The sequence below is a fragment of the Squalius cephalus genome (genome assembly GCF_949319135.1).
Source record: "Squalius cephalus genome assembly, chromosome: 14".
NCBI lineage: Eukaryota > Metazoa > Chordata > Actinopteri > Cypriniformes > Leuciscidae > Squalius > Squalius cephalus.
Window position 1 is genome coordinate 14193815 of NC_137135.1, and position 16356 is coordinate 14210170.

At 37.8% G+C, this 16356-nt stretch overlaps 3 protein-coding genes across 3 annotated transcripts in view; all 3 read left to right on the forward strand.

Annotated features, from left to right (window-relative positions):
- atp7a (ATPase copper transporting alpha) overlaps positions 1-3984 on the forward strand; it is a 29306-nt gene extending 25322 nt beyond the window's left edge. Inside the window, exons 22-23 of the mRNA XM_079892874.1 lie at positions 14-116; positions 2020-3984. Coding sequence (XP_079749000.1) covers positions 14-116; positions 2020-2293 — 377 coding nt within the window. The 3' untranslated portion in view covers positions 2294-3984. The remainder of the gene's footprint in view (positions 1-13; positions 117-2019) is intronic.
- Positions 3985-5556: 1572 nt separating this feature from the next.
- Positions 5557-16356, forward strand: part of sowahab (sosondowah ankyrin repeat domain family member Ab) — a 394094-nt gene continuing 383294 nt past the window's right edge. Inside the window, exon 1 of the mRNA XM_079892882.1 lies at positions 5557-7298. Within this exon, the coding sequence (XP_079749008.1) occupies positions 5645-7006 (1362 nt within the window). The 5' untranslated portion in view covers positions 5557-5644 and the 3' untranslated portion in view covers positions 7007-7298. The remainder of the gene's footprint in view (positions 7299-16356) is intronic.
- gdf9 (growth differentiation factor 9) lies at positions 9015-16279 on the forward strand. Its single transcript, XM_079892884.1, has 2 exons — positions 9015-11176; positions 14679-16279. Exons 1-2 carry the CDS (start codon positions 10816-10818, stop codon positions 15602-15604), a joined length of 1287 nt encoding a protein of 428 aa, XP_079749010.1. The 5' UTR covers positions 9015-10815; the 3' UTR covers positions 15605-16279.

The following is a 16356-nucleotide window of genomic DNA, read 5'->3' on the forward strand; positions in this document are numbered from 1 at the left end:
GATTTGTTTGCAGGTGTGTTTATGCCTGTGGGTTTGGTGCTGCAGCCCTGGATGGGCTCTGCTGCTATGGCCGCCTCATCGGTGTCTGTAGTGCTGTCCTCACTTCTACTGAAATGGTAAACCTCTCAGATATTAACACCAGACTGTAAACTACTTTAAATGTATATACATTTTAATACATAAACACAATTTTAAGATTTTGTGCTATTTGGCTTTTCATAACTTCTTGTTTTAGACTAGCTGAAAGAAAAGATCCAAAATACACTTAAGTGTTTATTTCATTGTCCTTTTTTTTTTTTTTTCTATGTGCGCATATAGCGTTCAATGACAATGCATATTTTCACATGCAGTGTTAACATCGGTAGCGCTTGAACCAAACTTTACAGTTTTATTCCCATCTATATTCCGAAGGCTTTTACAGAGGGTTTTGTTCATATATAATTTGTTTCATCACTCCAGATATATGGAGTGATGAGAAGGGATATCAAAAATTCCCTCTGTAAAAACCTTTAACTCTAGTATGTAAAAAGAATAAAACCAAGTTTTAACCTGACTTTACACAATGTTCAGATTTCTGTTCTGGAAATGTATGCAAACTAGTGCATATTTATTATGATAATGCCTCATTTGCATATTCAAAAACATAACATTTCAGAAAACTTGTAATACAATGTTTGCAATTCTTAATGTAATCAGTCAACTGGGTAAGTATGATGATGACTGTTTTTTATTATTTTTTTTTACCCAGTTTTCCTGGTGTGTCTTGCTTTAATCAGCAGCATTTTCTTTTTTCTCTTTTTTTTGTTGATATTTTAGAGAGGACTATTATTTTTAGATTTTCAACTTTCTTTAGTGTGTAAAGCACCCTACACACCGGGACGAATATCGGCGCGCGTTATTCGCCAGCGTTTTTCAATGCGTTTGTTTGTGTTCACACCCAAGCGATTTTCGCTGATGATGAGCCGAGTGAACATGCAAATTCATTCCCTGACATTAGATGGCGCTTAATGTAAAACAGAAACCACTCCATAACAGTTCTCTTTTATCAAGATTTTTGTAGTCGCTGTCGCGTTTGTCATATAGTTCTTTATGTTCCGACACCAACGAGACCAGCAGCTCTACATTCATCTTGCCTTGCATCTTCCTTGTCTTATTTCTTCCCGGCAGTGTAGACGCTACTTGGCGCATATCTTCTTCGCCGCTATGTATGTGTGCTCGGCAAGACCGTTCTGTGTTTGAGCGCCCCCAAGTTGTGTTTTACTGTAACTTCAGAAGCTCCAGACACCTGAGCAAAAGCGCCAATCTCATTGGTCGGATAGTTTTTGACGCGGCGCGTCAAACCAAAAAACCGAACCCGAGGCGTTTTTTAAAAAATGACGCTTTTACGCATGCCGTTTTTCGCGTCGGTGTGCACACTCACATTGGCGCCCTTTGTTTAGTCACGAGGCGTTAAACGTTGGCGAATATCGCACGCGAAATTCGTCCCGGTGTGAACAGGCCTTAATCTTGCTGTTTGAGCATGAAAAAAGTCTGCAAAGTTAAAAAAACAGTCACTCCAAAGGGAGTTATTCTCTTTATTCAGTGCGCACTGTTTCTGAACTCCCTGAAACGCTTGATTGTGGTCTCGAGTTTTCTTCCAGGAACGAACACGTCACAATATTCCTCATTTAAATAATTCCAGCCCAAGGCACATGCAAAATATAGGGGGTGAGGCCTGGTTGAGTTGAGTTAGTAGTAGACTAACACGCTTGAAGTAGCTGACCAATCACAACACACTGATCCAGCCGACCAATCAGAGCACATTATGCTGTTTTGAAGGAGGGGCTTCACAGAGACAGAAACTAAACAGAGCGTTACTGACAGACTGGGAAGAGAGGTGCTGCAACAATGTAAAATATGTGAAAATAATGTGCGTTTTAAATATTCAAGCATGAAAACGTATTCTAGTAGAGCCCAAAAACAAAAATCAAGACTTTGTAAAAAGGTGTAACATATGACACTCATCTCCTGTTTCTGCAGTTACACTAAACCCACCGCTGAGAAGCTGGAAAGACGACTGGGAGAGGTGAGAAAGCAAGGCAGCCTATCGGATGTCAGCGTTCACATCGGCATGGGAGAGCTGCGTCGGTCCTCACCCAAACTCAGCCTGCTCGACCGCATCGTCAACTACAGCCGGGCCTCCATCAACTCGCTCCGCTCCGACAAACACTCCATGAACAGCATGGCCCTCAGCGAGCCCGACAAGCACTCTCTGCTGGTGGGAGACGCTCACTGCGAGGAGGAGATGGTTTGAGTGTCTCAGGCCTTGCTTTACCTCAGTGCCTGTAGACGAGCAGGATCTGTGTCAAAGCCCAAATTCAGTGGCCTCACGAGGTTCCTCATGAATAAGACCACAGTTGTGCTCTCACTGTGACGCTGCATGAATCAGCCAACGCAGCTTTGATTGTCCGGCCAGTTCAACATCACTATTGTAGAGGCTTTCTGACATGTGTTTACATTGAGTTTGATATTCTCGCTGGCAAATTTACGACGACAATCCATACAAGTAAAATCAACTACACTGCTGATTGTCTTCAAGTTTTAAATCCATTTTATTTTTGTGGAAATGACCATTTTAGAGTGATTTATTTAGTTTTATGGCAATGATTAAGGGGATATTTATTACATCATTTATTTATAGTATTTTATGTGCTTTTTGTCGGACATGAAGGAATGTGAAGATTTCTTTAAAAAGCGAACAAACGAACTCTACTTTTCTAAGGCCGTTTTGGCTGCACATAGTGTCCTTGTCTGAGTTTTGAGATGCAGTACATTCCAAAGAAAGCAGCGTTTCTGTTTCTCAGAGGGATCGGTTACAATCAGGAATGATGGGGCCACAAATTAATAACCAAGAAAATGCTAAACCATTATAAGCCTCTGTAAGATGTTCAGCATATTCATTTTTAATGTTCAGCAAACTGTTTGTATCACTTTAGCTGCCTTTGCTATATTTAAATGTGCACTTGCTCTAGTCAAATTTAGCTTTTAAATGTAGTTTTTTTTGTTGCTGGTTTCACTTTATTTTAAAACCCAGTGCTCTGTGTGAACCGAGACTGACATTTAATGAGCGGAGCACGTCTGTATACAGCCGTTTGTGCATTAAAGCCCTTAACAGATAGATACATAAACATGAAATGTCTCTGCACAACCTGAATCAGGTTACTGAAATACATTACTGACTTCAACGTTTTGAGCTTTTGAAATATTTAGAAAATGATCCAAAATATAGAAAAAGTTATCCAGTGGAAGTTTTGTTACTGTATTATTCGAGGTCAATTAAGTGATGCAGTGTTCAAACGAAACAAGTGCACTCATTAGTAAGTAATGATTAGTTGTTGCTTGTTTTTGCAAAAATGTGTCCAAGTTGGAGTGACAGTGTAAACATCCTGAAATGTATGCCGTTGATTGTTTCACTAAATGTGGTCCTGGACAATTGTTATTGTAGTTTTGCATCATATTCTTTAAATAAACAGACACTTTTCAATTAGCTTACATTCATCCAAGTCCTTTTTCCAGTGTGAGAGGATTGTTGATTTAGATACAAATGTGCACTTTCCTTAAAAAATAATTAAGATAAGCGTTTTGTCAACCAGATGGTAATTTTGTGTTCATTTTACTTGCATAAACTTTCCATTCATATGAAAAAATTATGATAAACAACTTGAATCTCCTTTTTCATCAATAGTTTGGTGCAAAGTTAAATGTTGACTTTCTTTTGCAAACCCTCTTTTAGACTTTTTTGGTCTGTGAACTTTTGCTCTACAAACACATGAAGACAAAATGTGTCTAGGTCTGACTATACTTGTTGAATTAGAAAACAAACATCATTATTTTTTAGAATTAGTGAAGAACGATGAGCTACAAAAAAATTGCTCTTCACATATCAGCATCACTATTGTGATGAGTGTAACAAACAATTCAAAGAATGAAACAATAAAATTGTCCAAAGAATCTGGAGTGAAGATGCATGCCATTTCTGACTGATATTTAAGAGATTATCAGATGTAAATATTAGGCTTTACTTTGATTTTGTATTTCTGAATTGTTCTTGTTCACTTGGTTTGAAAATGACTTTTGTGTGAGCTGTGCTTCATACATCGCTACACATTTGAGGAGACAAATCTTTTTGCCAACAACATTTTAAATGTCGCTAATGCGATCGCACCTTAAGAATTTGTTTTTTATATATATTTCAGACTTATTGATGTTTTGTTTTAGGTTTCATACATTTAAGCAGTCATGAATTTTGAGTTTCAAGTGAATTTAATTCAATCCAATGAAGTCAATGGAGTTCATAATGGTAATTCTAATATATGTTCTTATAAATTTTATTTATTGATACATTCAAATAAAATTTATCATGAATATTGATAGAAATATATATTTTCTTGCATCACTAGTTTTTTTTTAATTTAATAATAAAAAGGGGGTAAAATTAAGTAATACTTTTGGCAAAACTCAGCACTGGACAAAAACTCGAGCGGTGAGTGGGTTCTAACTTAAACACCTGTGATTGGCCGTTGCGTTCAAGAAATCAACAAACATGACTACGATTGGCTACATTGCTCACCGCTGTGAAAACACGTTGTAAACGGAATAATTTGACATTCTCCGGAGCGCAAACACGCGCCGTTTACTACCTCTTTTTTCGCTAATATGCTTTTTATTTTTATTTTAAATTTTACGAAGGAAACAGACCAGCAGTCATGTGCAGCTTTTCCCAAAAGCAATCAGAACAGAAGCAGCATAAGGCAGTGGTTTGAGTGAGAAAATCACACGCTAGTATCAAGTCAATCCTTGATCCCTCCAATCCTCAATATGAAAGTTGTTTCCCAGCAACATTCAACTTTACAATGTCGTTTGTCTTTAACATTTTCCTACTGTTTTATAAAAATAATAAAAAAGCATTCGTGTTATTTTTAGTTATTTTTAAATTGGTGTTATGTTAACCTTTTCAATATCTTCAATAGGTAGGCCTGTCTGTTATGGAGATCATCCGACCTACCAGCATTTTTATTTTTGTAAAACCAGCGTCCATCATGCTGCTTTTGATTCCAGTAGCTTACAAAGGTAATTACTTTTTTTTTTTTTTTTAAATTAGAAGCATGTTATGTTGATTCTGTAGCCAGGTCTTAAAAAATATATAGTCTAGATAAATAAACAAATTAACAGAATAAAACAAATTGTGTAAAAAAACAAAACCTAAATTTAGTTTCCTACCAAATTAGCACTAAATGTATACGACCACTTAAACCTACTACTTGTGAAAATTGTAGCCTACCAGAGCGATACAAATTAACTAAACAGAAGATGACATGCGAACTCCCTCCCTGCGCATGTAAGACGGTGTTGATTGTTTTTGTTATTTAGGAATTATTTTTAGTGTTACATAACAGTTAATGTGTTATTAGATACGTTTGTTCACCAGATGCACACTTTTGCGCGTGCACTCCGCTACCCTCCGCCGTGCACGCGCCGCATCCTTCACTCATCATCGCGCGCTCGTGTGCTGGTCTTGGAGAAGAGAAGGATAACCGGAAACGGCAGGTTGTTGTTGTTGAAACATCTCACATAATAACTACTAAAAAAATACAGCGGCAGGGAAATGGCTTTGACTCAAGATATGATCTTAACCTTTTTATTGGAGCACGGGGGAAAAGTGAAAAACTCGGAGCTTTTGAGCAAGTTCAAAGGACTTATAAACTCCAGCGACACCGCGGAAAAGAAACAAAACAGAGACCTTTTCAAACGACTGGTCAACAACGTCGCCGTGGTTAAACAAGTCGATGATGTAAAGTACGTGGCTGTGAAGAAAAAGTACCAAGGGCTCACAGGTGAAAAAATTACACCGAATAACAGTTTATTTGACTTAAAATCGCCATGTAGTAGTAACCCCGCGCGTGAAATAGAGAATGTGGATATTATTAATAACAATTACTGTCATTGCTCCATCCAAACTGTGAGTAGTAGCAGCACAAGTGGAAATGATGCTGAGATACCTGACTGTAATGCAATTGAGTGTTTGACAGCAAGAGTGCTCAGTGTGACAAGTGATGCTGGAAGTGGCAAAACAGGATCCGTTTTCGCTCTTGTGGCCATAAAATCTCCACCAAATCCACGATGTGAGTTGCAAAATGACGAAACGGGAAAAACATACCTTAACACACAAACAGCTGATGCCGAACCTCCACCTTCTACAGCTGAGCGAACCATTAAAGTCAAGGCAAGTGTGTATCAGAGCTGTAGTGTGGCTGGAGAAGGGTTTCCATACAGGTCTCTGAGAGTCAAACGAAAGGAGCTGGAGGCACAGGGTTCTCCACAACTGCGAAGGTGTAGCAAATTCACCAAACCTGGTGGTAATGAGGCTAAAGACTCAGATGGAATTCCTTTGGGATCATTGAAGCATCAGTGGCTTGTGAAATCAGCAACAGGAGGTTGGCGTCAAATCCACAGCCTCCTGCTGCAAGACCCTCAGCTGGCAGAGAAGAGGAATTTCATGTCTGGATTCACAATCCTGCATTGGGCTGCTAAAAGCGGAAACGGCGAAATGGTGTGTAAAGTCATCGATCTTTCAAGACAGAGTGGTGCAGGGATCGATGTTAATGCCAAGTCTTATGACGGGTATGCACCTCTCCACATTGCTGCCATTCACAGCCGTGAACGTGTGTGTTCACTGCTGGTGCGTGAATATGGTGCCAGCACTAACATACGGGATAACAGTGGGAAAAAACCCTACCATTATCTAAGCCAAGATGTGTCAACTGAGATCAGAAAGATGCTCGGAGACCCTCGCTGTCTGCAGCAGGATGCTCGAAATTATTTGAAGGATCATCAGAACCTGTCAGACCTCCATAAAGGATTCAACACTCTGAGTAAACTATTTCAACCCCACGTCGCTGGACATAAAGAGAAATGCAGACGTCGGCCAAGCTTTCATTTCATTAGAGAGAAAGAACATTGCACTTAATCGCAAGTTGTTACAATGAAATATCCATACGCCTCACAAAAAATAGACTTATGTAACTTTATAATACGTGGTATTAATTTTATTAGTAATTATACAGTGGCAGCTGTGCACTCTACTGATAATTATATTTGTTAATGAGGTTAGTAAGGAAATTAATTTAAGATACTAACACAGCTGAACATGTTCAGGTCTTTTTACCAAAAATTTGAAAGACTTTATTTTGATGGTCCCCTTTTATACATGCTGTTTACTAAGTAATGTTGCACCTATACGTCTACTAACTCTCATTAGAGTATTAGTAGACTGTCTGCTTAACATCTGCAAACAAACCTTTAAAGGTAATTCAAAATTACTTTAGTGTGAACATGATTATCAAATTGTGAAGTAGGCCTATGTCATGGTACTAGTTGTACTTCCCTTTATTAATGCTGAAAAGAAGGGAACAGCTTTTATTACGATATTTCTTAATCTATTGCGAATCACTATTGACTATTATACTGTAAAAAGTGATCAGTTGACTTAAAAAAAACGTTAAAAAGTGAGGAAACCCATTGCCTGATATTATTACGTAAATAAACTTAATGCGCAATTAAAAAAAAAAAGTTATGTGGAACTGACAAGTTCTTACTTAATAATTTTAATGCAACGGGTTTCCTCACTTTTTTAAGTTAAGTCAACTGATCATTTTTTTACAGTGCAGGAAACTCATAAAATGACTTTGTAATGCAAATTTAGGAGAAAATATGCTTAATTGTCTTACTAATGTCACTGTGTGACTTGTGAGAGCGTTTTCTGCAGTAACTCGGTCATCTTTCTTATCTGATTGTTGTGCTGTGCATAATTCCTAATTCATAACACTCGTGCCATTGAAGGAAGGGAGAGAGGCCTCTGTGTGGGATGAAGAAGGCATGTTCTCCTTGAACTCATTTTATGCTTTGTAATACTAAAGAGATAAACTCTAACTTGGTTCTTTAATAGTTGGATAGGCCTTGGCAAAATTAGGTCAAACTTTATGCAAATGACCACATTACTGATATAATGTGTGAGAATAAAACCACAGTTTTATCCCAGGAATTTATGAATGTTAGAAACAGTCTGGGAAATATAATGAGGCCTTTGTCACAGTCAGGCAGTGATTCAGGCATGATTTCATGGGCGCTGGAGCTTAGCATAACTTCATTCAGAGGCTTTTACTGGTGTGCAGTGATCTGTAATGATGCAGATGCCCTTGCCTCTCAGTTAGAGCTGCTCTCGCGAGGTGAAGGTCGTTTCAGAAAGTAACCCTTTGGGTTCAGAGCAGTTCACCGTTCAACATGAAGCTGTTCTGAGCCACATTTCAGCACTTAAACGGCACATTCTGACTAAGACTATATCTTAAGCATAAATTTAAAAAAAAAAAAAGACTTTCTTTGATTATTGATATTAATATTTAATTCAAGTTTAGGTAAATAAATGTAATTCTTGATTTTGTTTTCTCAGCATTATCAGTCTGTCACATGTTGTAGGCAGTTATCTCTGTGTTAGAGAAAGCAGAATAATAGTTCTTTGTGTCTTCCTGTTCGACCTCCAGGATGTTTTTCTTTTTCATTGTGCAGGATCCCACAGTCACTCTGGACATTAACTTATAATAGGTTGCTACAAATACAAATGCCAAAACGTATTTGGCTGAGGAAGTATACGGTTCCACAGCATCCCCTTCAAATAAAATGGCAAATTAAAGAAAAAAAATGACTCAATTGAAAGTCATTGTTTCCTCACTGTAAAAAGTGAATAGTTGGATCAACTTAAAAAAATTACTTCAATTGGTAACACCTAAAGAAATTAAGTTTTCTCAACTTAAATTATCACGTTTTTCACGATAAAACGTGATAATTTAAGTTGAGAAAACTTAATTTCTTTAGGCCTTACCAATTGAAGTAATTTTTTTAAGTTGATCCAACTATTCACTTTTTACAGTGAAATTCTGAATGATGTAATGTTTGTGATGCTTCAATTCTGATATTCTGAAGTTTCAGTTGAATGCGGTTGGTTTTAGAATGTAAACTAAACTGTTAAAGGGCTAGTTTACCCAAAAATGAAAATTGTTTCAACTTCCATTATGGAGGTCAATGGCTGCTGACAACTGTCTGGTTATGAAATGTCACACTGTCGGTGCAGAGTGAATTGGCTTTGAAAGAGATTGTCCACCCCAAAATTAAAATTCATTAATTTCATCATTTTCTCAACCTCATGTCATTCCAAACATGTCTGGCATTCTTTTTTTCTGTAACTAAAAAGTTTCGGATGCCATTGACTTCCATTGTATGGACAAAAAAACATGCCAAAACTGTTTGGATATCAACAATCTACAAAATATCTTTTTTTTTTTTTTTTTTTTTTTGTTCAGAAGAAGAAAGTAAGTCATGCTAGTTTGGAGCAATGAGGGAGAGTGAAATGATGTCAGTGTTTTCATTTTTGTGTGAATCTTCTTCAAGCATCAACGAGGAGAACTATAAAGTTGTAATAATTGTTCTAATTCTATGAGAATAGTGAATTCCACATTCACAGCTAAAATGATAACGGCAGACGAATGATATTGTTGGAATGACTTTCAGAACGATTTTTCTCCAGCTCATGAATAATGAAAAATTCTTCTTTAAAGAGCTTGAGCATTTAAAGTGGCAGACGCCATAACTTCAGTTGGTGGTGGACGCTAATATAGTTCTCATCAGTTATCGTCCTTCTCGTATCAGAGGTTTCTACACTGGACTCATTTTTCACAACACATTGTCAATTTCTTGCATGTTAAAATTCACATATTTTTGAATAGTTTAGCCTTCCATAGTGTAGAAAGGTGTAATTACTGTAACACTGCTCAGGTTGAACACTGACTCAATAAAATACAACATGTTTGTCAACTAAACAAGCCTTAAACAGTGAAATTATTTAGTGAACATTTTTGACAGCAATTTGAAGTCATTCATTTTCAATAAGGTTGGCCATTGTGAGGTGATGCATGTCTGCTGCCTGAACAAAGTTGCAAAAAAATATATTAATTTGCATATATTGACACTTGTTTTCCCACTGGGATGTCTCTTCCTGCATTTTGATGCCATTAGGGAACGAAATATGGATATTTAAACAACAATAATGTCTTGTCATTCAGTATTCCAATAAAAACAATATTTCCCCAAAACATATTTTGTTTTTAAACAGTTTGATGCAAGAAAAAATTAAGAAACACTTGAAATATTTCTTATTAAATTGCCAGTTTTTCATGTTGCATGGAACTGTGGAACATCCACTTAAACCAAAGTTCATCTTCATTAACGGTGATAATGTCACCAAAGATATTTTCCATATTTAAAGCACTGAGTTTAGTATTTTATCCAGTATACTAAGAGGGGGTTTGGGACACTAAATGTCATAGGAAAGTGACTGCAGAATCACAGCGCATTGATGCTCCAGAATTTTCTATTTTTCATTTAGCCTATGCTGGGAATAATTTTGTCCTCGTGACGCTAGTTACCGACACGTCGCCAAAAAGCCATATTTCTGTTAGACGAACTCGCTCTTTTCGGCATTAAATAAACCAGAACTTGAACTTTCAGGCAATGCAGTGTGGCGTTGTTTGAGACGCTTAATATCAAACTCTTCAAAATCTTACTTGATACAGTTTGTGGATACCTACACCGTCTTTTGTGCCAAATTCTCCCTGATTGCGCACACCTGTCTGTCAGGGAAGGGCGACGGAAGTGGCAAGTGAGGTTTGGCCGAAGACACTGAAGTGTTCTCCGGGACTGTTCTTAAATAAACGCACTTTATTTATTATGGCGACGCCGCTTTTTAAATATGTTACGCGTTGTTCCCTATCCAGATACGTTATGGTTCTCGCGGTTATCGGCCTGTCATTTAGGCCTACATCATGCTACAACTTTGAAAACGAGTCTGTTGAACCCGACGTCTCCCTTCACCATGGTAATATCCTGAGCCCTTTGCTGAAGGCTTTGTCAGAGCAGAACCCTTGGGGACAATTCACACCACGAGCCAAGCCTGACTCCAGATATGTGCGTTACATGAAGAGACTGTATAAACTTTCATCCAAACCCGACAGGAGTCCCGAGGCCTCTCACCTGTACAACACTGCGCGTCTCATCACACCTCGAGAGGAGTGTCTCGAGCAAAACCGAGGTAAAGCATACTTTATATCATAACTATGTGTATCTCATAGTTGCGTCAGATATGTTTACAAACTATTTGAAAAGATGCGGTTGCTTTATATCAGGAACTCAATATTTACAGAATACATTGCCATGCTATCCTTTCTGAAATATTGCCTGCCCTACTGTGTACAGTTTTCCAGATCTATACATAGGTAATGGAATTCTTTGAATATTTTACATAGCCTGCATGCAATATCACATAAGTTATACACTTACAGGGTTGCCAACTTTTGAGTTTAGCTCGGAGTGAGACTTCTCCAACGGGGGGGGGGGGGGGGATGGGGCATTCTCTCTAAATGAATCAAAGAAATTATAGCATATTTTCAATTCAAAAAGGCTAAATTTAGTAAATAAATAAAAAAAGTTGAGTAATTCGCGTCACCGGATACTGTCGGTTGTTGAACATTTCTATTGTAAAACAGTCAAATATTAAATGTTTTCCACTTACATTTTGCCAGGCATTCGTTCACTTCTTTAATCATTCTGACTTTGAAAAGAGCTAGACCGCTGAACTTTTAGTCATCCTAACACCAAACAGAGCGGTGTGTAATGGAGCGCATCAGAGGAGCATCAAGAATATCAAATACATTGCAGTGAATCTTTTATTTGCATCTTAAGTTTATAGGCAATAATAATGACAGGTTTGCGAAAGTGTAGAACTCGGTGAGCTCGCGCAAAACACATCTTCAGGACAGCGACTCATTTAAACGCCTCTGATTGGCCAATGCGTTCAACAGACATGTCAGTGATTGGCTACAATGCTCAACGCTGCCGTATGCCGTGTGTGTGCTACGGTTTAGTCTCTGTCTCGCATGCGTGCTCGCTCTAGATTCCGGGAGATTTTAACTAATTTGCGCCATAAATAGTGGTCCATCCAGTAGTTAAGAGCCTGAATTGTTTATAGTAATTCTGAAATTTAGTGCACACGAGTGAAAAAAAAATACAGCACAGAAGAATGTCTAATTTAGCGTGAGATTTCTTTGTTAAGCGTGAGAGCGTGAGATTGAGGCTGAATGCGTGACTGTCACGCCAGATGCGTGAGAGTTGGCAACCCTGCACTTATACTGAATATCAGCACAGATATGTATTATAATATGATATTACTATATTAATATATGATATTACAGCACGATTGTAACTGTGCTATTGATTTTATTCTACTGTTCAAAAAACAAGAAGGTAATGAGTAATTTACATGTTATCCCAAATTTATTCAAATAAGCAAAAAACCTAAGTATAAAAACCTAAGTATAAACTAAAACAACCAACTACAAGATATTATTACCTTGGGTATACAGGACTGTGTACTTCTTTTCTGATACATTTAACTACAGTATGCATCCCAAAGCACTGCAAATGATCAACAAAAAATGAAATGACTATTGATTTATTGACATTTAATTTAAGTAAAAAATGTTTACATATATAATGGGGAAACTGATTCGACTTCTTTCTATGGTGTCAATGCCTTCTCTGATTGGTGGACCCAAAGTCCTGTCTGCTAAAAGAGATATTTCACCTAAAAGTGAAAATGATGTCTTCATTCACTCATCTGCATGTTATTTCAAACCCATAAGACTTTTGTTCTCCTAACCACCTTGATTCATATTGATTTCTCTTACGATCTCCTTTATGTTTTTAAGTGTCTAAATTTCGGTGGAGGAACAGAAATCTTTTAGGTTTCATTAAAAATGTCTTCATTGGTTTTTCGAAGATGAACGTAAGTCTTAAAGGGATTGATCACCCAAAAATTAAAATATTGTCATCATTTACTCACCCTCAAGTTGTTCCAAACCTGTATGAGTTTCTTTCTTCTGTTGAACACAAAAAGAATATATTCTACAGAATGGGGGTAACCGCACATTTGACGGTAGCCATTGAGTTCCATAGTACTAAAAAAAATACAATGTAAGTCAATGGGTGCCGTCAACTGTTTGATTACCAACATTCTTTAAAGGGGTCCTATTATGCCATTTTACGAAGTCTTGATTTTGTTTTTGGGGTGTACTAGAATATGTTTTCATGTTTGATTGTTCAAAAAACACATTATTTTTCACATTACAGCACCTCTTTCCACAGTCTGGCCCGAACGCGTCGTTTAGTTCCTGTTTCGATGAAGCTCCTCCTTCCGAAATATGAAATGTGCTGTGATTGGTTAGCTGGCCCAGTGTGTTGTGATTGGCAACGCTTGGCGCATGTTCAGGAAATTTCCCGTCGTCATAGCTGCGAGTTTCATCTGCTCAGATGTAAATATTGAGGATAGCGTTATTTTCAAACCAATTCAAGCCTGATTCAGACTTAAGAATGTTAACAAACAGGAGGATCGTCCATGCACGGATTTCACAGGACGTTTCAGAGTGGTATGTTTTTTCTTGTAATTTTCTTAGACATTTTAGATACAATGTTATACACCATTTAATCATGATATTTGTCGGAAAACTATGGTAATACAAACAGTAATCGATCACAAAACCAATTTTCCTAAGGGGCGGTGAACAGTCTTACAAAAGCGAGATCCTACAAAAGCTACAGTAAACACTAGATCAACACTAATGTTGGCTTGCAGGCGAGTGGAGCCAAACAGCTTTGCCCTGTGTTTACATCATAGCAACTACAAAACTTATAATTGGAACTTTTAATAGAAAACTCAACTAGAAATAGTAAGACATACTTACAAGTTGCGATCCAACTTGGATTTAGCCTGCATTGTGGTTCTGGAAGCTGTTCTCTGTAAAATGTGCAGCACACAGATAAACTTTGGGGTAATAATGTTAAAGAACACTGTTAAAAATAAATATGAACCACTCTAAGTTAGTCAGCCTTAGGAAGGTCAAACAAATGATTTTTTTTTTAAATGAGTAACATTATGACTTTATAAAGCCCCCCAAAAATTGCGTTGTAGTTCTTGAAAAGTGGATTCTGTTAAATAAAATATCTCCCTTTGGATTGGACTTTTGTAACCTTGCAGGTTTTTTTGTTATGCTCAAACGGCAACATTACACACAAACTAAAGTTGAAAGCCCCCCTTTAAAATATCATCTTTTGTGTTCAACAGAAGAAAGAAACTCGTACAGGTTTGGAACAACATGAGGGTGAGTAATGATGACAGAATTTTTGGGTGAACTTTATATACACTGTTACAAATCAGTGTCTTTATGGAGAAAGTGCATGGGACTTTTACTTCCGGGAACCCGAATGTTGCCCACCTCTATTAAAAATGTATGTAATAAGGTTCTGCGACAACACTAGAGTACATTTGGAATGTTAATTATTGCATAATATGTACTGCTTTACATGCTATATAGTGAACGCCACACAGAATGCAGTTAACAGTACACTAGTATTGCCTTATGCCACTGACTATGAAACTGCAGTCAAGCAATCACAAGTCACTCACAAGAAATGAATAAACAGTATAATTGTTGTCAAGAGAAGGATGTGTTCCTCAACGGTATGTGTTATCTTGTCAGAATTCTTCATGCAGGATATTTCCTACAGTCTGAATCGAGTGAGGACTCAGGAGCAGTTACTGAAGTCAGTGCTGCTGTACTCTTTCGACCACAACCACATCACCCCGTTCACGTCGCTCTGTTATCTGGATGTGAAGGAGCAGAAACCCTCGAAGGATCAGATGTGTTCTCACCATCTCAGCACCCAGCAGTCAGTCCCGCTACTCAGCTTCCGCGTCCACACCGAGAGAAGAGTCCGTCGCCGCTGGGTGGAGGTTGACGTGACCTCCTTCCTCCATCCTCTCATTCAGGCCCATAAGAAGGACATCCATCTCCTGATCAACTTGACCTGCGTTGAAGATATGGTCCCCAGACCTGGAGGCCAGATTCACAAGAGTCCGGTTGAGCTAACTCACAGATCTCCGTCCCTTCTTTTGTACCTAAATGACACCAGTGAGGTCGCATACCGGAGAAGAGCCGTGCAAGGTAGGATGGTCGATCTGACATCCAACCACTGGGATGGAAAGTCCACAATGTGGGAGTCAACCTCACGAAAGCGACGAGGAACCCTAAAGAGCACCAATTTGCCGGAAACCATGCCCAAACTCATCCCCATGTATGACTTTCCAACAGATGACTGTGACCTGTATGATTTCAGAGTGAGCTTCAATCAGCTCAAACTGGACCACTGGATCATAGCGCCTCACAAGTACAATCCGAGGTACTGTAAGGGATTTTGTCCAAGGGCTGTGGGATATATCTATGGGTCACCAGTGCACACCATGGTTCAGAACATAATTTACGAGAAGCTAGACTCCTCTGTGCCCAGACCTTCATGTGTGCCGTCAGAGTACAACCCTTTAAGTGTTTTGACCATTGAGAACGACGGCTCCATTGCCTACAAGGAGTACGAGGAGATGATCGCTACCAAATGCACTTGTCGATAAGATTAAATTGGCTGTTGAATCTTTTTTTTGTGAAACATTGCTTTGTAAAACACTGTCCTATTTTTTTGCATTGGCCATTCTTATTATGAAGATGATGAAATGACTTGACCACATGTATCGGATAATTTGTTTTGTTTAACATGACTTTTTATCTGATTCAATAATACTTAGAATATTTGCAATTTAGTTGTTTTGGTGTTTTCCTAGACAAATTTTCTGTATAATAGTTATATATGGGGGTATTTAATTTGCTTAAAGGATTATTTTCTTCTTTGATGACCAGTTATGTTGTTTTAAGTTCTTTTCCTTAGGTTGGTGGTCTTGTCTTGCACTATCTATTCCTTAATTGTGAATGGCAAAATTTTAATATTTTCTAGTTCTGGACAGAATATGAAAAGTGTAGTTCTATTGTCTTATCAGAACACTTTTACATCGTTTTTTAAAACCTGGGAATTGCAAACGGTTGTCTCGTGGGCAACCTCTCTCTTCCTGATGTCCAGAAAATAAGTTGCCTTAATTGTGGGCAACTTGATATGTGTATTAACCGCTTTAAAGAAAGCAATAGATGAGAATGTGTGTCACATGCCTATTTATATAATTTATGTCTGTGTAATTTGGTCATGCTGGCTTTGGTTTCACTCGAAAAAAGAGCGGGAAAAAATCCCAAATAAACCTAAAAAATAAAAACAAAAATTCAGCAAACAAACTTGATTGTTTTTTTTGTTTTGTTTTTTTCTTAAATCAAATGTTGG